This window comes from Chenopodium album, chromosome 5 (genome assembly GCF_948465745.1).
Source record: "Chenopodium album chromosome 5, dcCheAlbu1.1, whole genome shotgun sequence".
Lineage (NCBI taxonomy): Eukaryota > Viridiplantae > Streptophyta > Magnoliopsida > Caryophyllales > Amaranthaceae > Chenopodium > Chenopodium album.
In genome coordinates this window covers 8,117,491-8,124,289 of record NC_137838.1, presented here as the reverse complement: position 1 = coordinate 8,124,289, position 6,799 = coordinate 8,117,491, and the positions used below count along the sequence as shown (strand labels likewise).

Sequence of the window (6,799 nt, the reverse complement as noted above, 5' to 3'; positions counted from 1 at the left end):
TTGTCATCGTCACCTACAGGGGGAGAAGGAGATCCACCATTGTTGTCATTGTCTTTTAATTTTTTTTTTAACTCTTAAATTAGAAGAAAAAAAATATTAAATAAGCAAAAAAAAAAAAAAAAAAAAAGAAACTACCTTGGGTACACCCGTACACCTACCTCTATGTGAACCTGGGTATATATAAAAACATGATCGATGATTGGGGCATTTGAAACTACACATTTGTTAATCTGCATTTTTTTATATACTCGATTTTTCTAACAAATTGTATTGGTATCATTTTCTTAAAAAATGTTGGACATTGCATCATGTATGTCTGAAATTATGGGAAGAATGTGACTTGTTTTTTTTGTTGCTTAAATTTATAGTGGTTATATTTTTAATTTTTTTTACTGAGCTTCTAATATGTAATTAAATAAAATTAATAAAAAAAAAAAGAATTCTTGTAATATATGACACAAATTCTATATATATATATATATATATATATATATATATATATATATATATATATATATATATATATATATATATATATATATATATATATATATATATATATATATATATATAAATAAATAAAAAATTACTGTATCTACTTATGTTTATATAGCTGACAATAGATTATAGAAATATACACCAAATATTTTATAATCTTTTATATATGTATAAATTTTCAAGAAAGACTTGCGTGGACCTGGTCCACAATAATATTACCCGAGGTCTATACACACGCAACTAACATTATATTGAACATAGTGACCTTTATTTTTAACATAGTAACCTTATTTTTAACATAGTAACCTTTATTAAAACTACTACAACGTTTAATAATATTGTGAATTTGAAATACGACGCTATAACATAGTGTTCTTTATTATTCATATTGATCAGTATATAAAATATTTCATTAAAAAAATAACCACTTAGGCCTATATATTACCAAAATGACTTTTATTTTAACATAGTGACCTTTTTTTAAAATTATAGTGACCCCTTTTTTTTATTAATAAAACAACCATACTTTCTCTAATGTTAGTGGTCCAGTGTGAACCAGGTCCATTTAAGAATTTGTATAAATTTTCTACTCCTATTTTTTTTTTTATGTAACGTATAAGATTATTTTCCATAATAAATTTTCTTTAAAAAAAAATAAAATAAAATAATGACACACCAGAACATGACATGTGTCATTGCTGGTGTGTCTTTTAGTACAACCTCCGTTAATTATTATGTGCAACAAAGGAATATTTTATGTCTCACAAATAATACCCATGTGTTGCACATAATAATTAACGGAGGTTGTATATATATATATATATATATATATTTTTTTTTTTTTTTTTTTTTGAGGAAAACGGCTGGTGCCTTATATTATTAATTTATCCATAAGGGTGTATGGAGCAACCTCACAAGGACTATGGTTCTCCCAAACCTGTTCAACACCAAAAGGTACAATGCGGGCTACATTATGAGCTACAGTATTACCCTCCCGCTTTATTACATGACACCAAGAGATAGAATAGAAATAAGAACGGAGATAGTATATAGTTATTGATGATTCATTTTTCTTTGACTTAATAATTTTCACATTGCCTAGATCGTGTCTAGGCTACCGACCTACGTTTTTATAATAAGTAGAATTTACAACACTATTGTCTCTATGGGCCTCTCACTCCAAGCCCAATACTTATTCTATGTCGGAAGATAAAAATGTTTTAGACTTATTCATTTAGGGCCTATTTTGATTGATTGAAATTAGAAATGAGCTGAACAAAACTGAACTGAATTTATTGGAGCTGAACTGAACTGAACTAATTGGAGCTGAACTACTGACCTTTGAATATTTTATGAGAGAAGAAAATTAAGAATTGAAATGAACTGAACTGAACTGAAAATTAGCTGAAGAGAACAAATCCTTAGTCCTATTGCAATGGGGCTCATTTTATTTAGGTAACTATGACATTCCCTTCCTCTTGATAGTTCCCCGGACCTCTTAAAACAGTAACTGATACTCACTCCATGTTTTTTTTTTAAGTGTTACACTTTGACCGGCACATAGTTTTAGGCGATTTAATTGACTTAAAAAAAATAAGAGGTAAGTGGGGTAGTTAGAGTATTAGAAAATTGTAAAAGAAATATAGTGGAGTTAATAATTTATTAAAAAGTAATGAATGTGAGATGAAATATATAATAAAAAAAGTAGTAGTGGGTTATGGTGGGCACCATCAGAGGAGAGAGATATAATATTTTAATGTAACTTTTTGCCAAAAAGGAAGTGTAACACTTAAAAAACACGGCTGGAAATGAGAAGTGTAACACTTATAAAAAACACGGAGGGAGTAAATAATCAGCTGCCAAAGTGCATATTTCATAATCATTTTTAAGCTAATTTAAAAACGTTGGCTAAAGTGTGTATTTTCTAAGCAACTACTCATGATAAATATATATGAGATTCTGAGGTGGTGGATGCTCTATGCAACTGTTTACCTCAAAAATTTGCTTAGAACGAAAGGTATAAATTGAAGTATCAAAAGACATAATTTATATAGTTATTGCTAACATTCATGTCAAACAAATTAACCCAGAACAATATAAAACATGAGTTAAGAATGTCAAACACTGTTGTTAAAACAATGTCAAAATAATTTAACCCAAAAAAATCATAATGACTTGATACATGGTGATTATCCCTTCGTTGTCGTTAACAAGTGTTAGATGTCAAATATGTAGCTAATACATAATACAAAGGAGAGAGAAAATACTAGGAGAGAGAGTTATGTGTTTTGACAATTTGACCTATGTCAGAAGAAGAGTGAAGAGCAATAAACACTACCTAGCTAACAGCCGTCATATGGCGTTAGATCCTACGGGGCAATTGGTAAACTAACATGGAAGCTTAGTCATTGTAGATTGCCAATTCATCACAAGGAAGTTACCATTACATCCTCAAAGTAAATGGTTGAAGTACCGTAAATGCCCCTAGATTGACAAAATTTGTTAATCATGAAGATCAACAGGGATTTTCCCGAAATATTGTGTTAAAAATGCTGGGTATTCTTATAATTTTAATGTTTGATTATTTTCTGTAGTTTTGTATTGATTGTTAAGTAGTTATGGTAATATGGGTTGTTTGGTTCATGCCATTTTGCTTTGGGAACGAGTTGGATTAGGTCTATTCAGATATATCGTAAATTAGAACATTCTGTTAAATTAAAAGATCAGATCAATTTCATCTTTCTGAACAAATCAAGTCATATTTGGTCTAGTAGTTCATATTCGAGTACAAACTACTTTGAGTTCGATAAATTTTGACAGGTTTGAATAATTTATTAATTTCACAAACTACGAAATAGATATGGTATTATAAATTTATACCAGTTTAACACATTTGGTGATGAGATGTGTTACCGTATCCATTAGGGTATTAAAAGCACACTGCGAATTAAGTAACACTATTGCTAGCTGAAAATTCGGGTTTTACATGCTATAAGCGAAGAATACAACTTGGCTAAGAAGATTTTTTCTTGTTCTATTTACTTCCAATCAAAGAATACAACTATCAATCTGTTGCAACTTGTAAGGAATAGAAGAGATTCTAAACCAAAGTTTGCCAAAAAAAGGGGAGGTAAAAAGATAAAATGTGTACAGAAAAATATACATTACACTTGATGATGAGACTATTTTTACATTGCATGAATTCCTCTAGAAATATCATCCAATGCCTTCTGATCTTCTTGCTCTGTTGCTTTCATAAGTGAACCTTGGCATGTATCTTTGCCTTTCGATCGACGTGGTGGTGTATGATCTGCACTGCCTCCGGCAGTAGCAGTGTTTCTGCTGCTGTTTCCTCCTCCTACACCAGGGTCCGAGAAGTGTGAAAACTCGACGACTGGTGGGGCTGTAGACTTGGACTTGGTTGATGTTCGAGATGAGCTAGTCTTGGTCTTTTTCCGGCGTGAGGAGGTTTTTTGGCTCACTGAGGTTGACTCACCTTCTGCTGTTCGGAGGACCTGCTGCTGCTGTTGTTGCTGTTGTTGTTGCTGCTGCTGAGGCGACTGCTGCTTTGTTAATGACCTTCTGGGGGATTCGACAGCAGCAGAGGGAGTTGAGTTAGCACGCCTCGATCCCCTAGGCTTGTCGGACTTCTTTCGAGAGGGAGACTCAATGGGTGAATCCGAACTTGTAGAGAATCGTTTTTCTTGGACTAGACCCCGTGTTCTAGGTCCATTTTGTTGATCAACTACACAAAAACGAAACATAACACGTGTTTCATATCCAGGTAATTATTATTTCCGGACGAAGAGAGTATTTAGACTTAAAATTACATTTGTCATCTAATTTCTTACCATTCAAAGCTCCTCCTCCACCTCCTCCTCCTTCTCCGTCTTTGAATTGATTAATCTACGGAACACACGAAAGATTCAAATTCAATCATAACTAATCCGATCATACTTTCAACTGATATATATATATATATGAAATAAATTGTTACAATACCCAGCTCGGCGAATTCGCAGTTGGACCATCCCAACCAATATGAGCAACATGCTTTACATCAGTTGGAAACCCAATTTGCATTTCTGTCTCTTGTTCTTCATCTACATTATTACCAATAAATTTGCAAATACTAAGAATTATATTCCACATTAAACCCAAAAAAAAAAAAAAAAAAAAAAAAAAAAAAAAAAAAAAAATCAACAAAAAAAACTTACCAAAAATTGTTGAAATGTATCTAAGACCTTTGAGAAGTCCCTTCATCTTCATTGACATCGTCGATGGATCAAACACGATAGAAAATTTTCGAAACAACGTACGTTCGTTAGCAAATTTCGATACAAGCTAACTGTTCATGTAATAATCTAGCTAATCTGCAAAAGGGGAGGAGAAATTCATGTTCATGTTTTTACATGTACATTTTTTTTTTCCCTCAATAATATTAAAATTAATAAATTAACATCTTATTCCTTCCAACTAACAAGATCTTGTAATAAAACAGAGTTTATCAAATACCGTTGTCAAAAATCTCCAATCATATATTTTGTCAAATATAAATTATTAATTGATTGATTCCTTTTTCTTGGAGTGGAAACCACGAAGACCTTCAACATATTAATTAATTTAAGCATAATACTAAAAAAAATTAGTCTTTTTTCATTAAAACATGGAAAGATTTGAACTTTTCCATTAGAGTTTTTTCCTCCTTGTTTTTATGAGTTGACCTTTTAATTTTTTCAACATATATGAATTCATTACTAACATGTTTCCATGTTTTCATGTTTAATTTCTTGAGCACTTAAAACAAATAAACAAGCATTTATCAATTTTATCTTACATAATGATGCAAAAACAACATGCATTTTTATTTTTTAGATGTTTGTGATTTTTTTTTATTGTATTAACGTATGATTATCCCAATGTATGAGGCCCGTGAATATGTTTTATACTCTATTAGATATTGATAATGTTGCGTAACATGTAAAATTAAGCAAAATACATCAAAATTTTAAAAATGCCAATGGAAAAAATGGCATTCTCACCTTATAATAGAAACAAATTTGCGATATTATTCATCAAATTAGTCATAAAAAGAATTATCCTGAATCCATCTATACATCATAGATTGATGAAATAGGAGATCTTCACAGAACAAATTAAACACTAAGAAGAAATTGGGCAACAATGCAACAAATTTTGCCGAGGTTTTTTCATAAAATTATTTTTTGAATAAATTAAAGGAGGAAGAAAAAAAATCAGAAAGGAAAATTTTAATTCAATCTATTGATGTAAGATGAATGAGAGAATTTTGCCATATGATCTAGAAGCCAAACGTGTTTAGTTGGTTTGGTCCAATTTGGCAATTGCCAGCTAAATTTCAATAATACAACCTGTTATATTTACCCCCTTTTATCTCCTCATTACTTTTCCTAAAGTAAAAGTGATGAAAATAATCTAGCAAAAATACAATCATATAGAGTAATGGACAATGATGGGTACTTGAAAATTAAATACTCGTAACACATTCTATAGTTGAAAATTAAATACTCGTAACACATTCTATAGTTTTCATGGGTACTTGAAAATTAAATACTCGTAACGCTTTATGCTTCAAATTATACTTATGCAACATTTTCATAGTTTTCATATCTTTATAAACCCTAATTAAATAAATTCTCGTATATTGTAAGTGGGGAGTTTCGTCTACATTTACATAGAATGTAAAAGTGAGATGTTTAGATATTCGAAGCATATATCTCAGTCTAATTGGATTTTTTTTTTTTTAATCTATATATTAGAAAAAGGAAATTGCTTTGGTAGGAAATTATAAATTATTAATGAAGTATTGACTTAGGTTAGTAATTTATGTTTTCATATACTACCTCCGTTAACATTTACTTGCAACTTTGGAATATTTTATGTCTCTCAAATAATACCCCAAAGTTGCAAGTAAATGTTAACGGAGGTAGTATACAAATAGTTTGAATGTTTGGTATGTTTAGTTAGCACTGAATTTCTTTTCAGTAAATTCAATAACTTTTACCAAAAAAGCATGTATATACCAAGTTACAATCACCTCATACTTGTTTTCAAATATATATATATATATATATATATATATATATATATATATATATATATACATACATACATATTTTAACAATACATGTTTCAAATTTAATTCTAAGATAAATAGTAATAGACCTATAAATAAAAAATCATTGTAGTAGCATACGACTAAACACTGAGTTGACTATATTCGACACAGAAACAGGTAGTTTGTAGGAATAACAAAAGTATA

At 30.0% G+C, this 6,799-nt stretch overlaps 1 protein-coding gene across 1 annotated transcript; it reads right to left on the bottom strand.

The window, feature by feature from the left end:
- Positions 1 to 3,634: 3,634 nt before the first annotated feature.
- LOC145632524 (CRIB domain-containing protein RIC6-like) lies at positions 3,635 to 4,773 on the bottom strand. Its single transcript, XM_081684893.1, has 4 exons — positions 4,716 to 4,773; positions 4,501 to 4,601; positions 4,350 to 4,404; positions 3,635 to 4,243 (listed from the first exon to the last, which is right to left on the bottom strand). The coding sequence occupies exons 1-4, from the start codon at positions 4,771 to 4,773 to the stop codon at positions 3,687 to 3,689; spliced, it is 771 nt and encodes a 256-aa protein (XP_081541019.1). The 3' UTR covers positions 3,635 to 3,686.
- Positions 4,774 to 6,799: the final 2,026 nt, after the last annotated feature.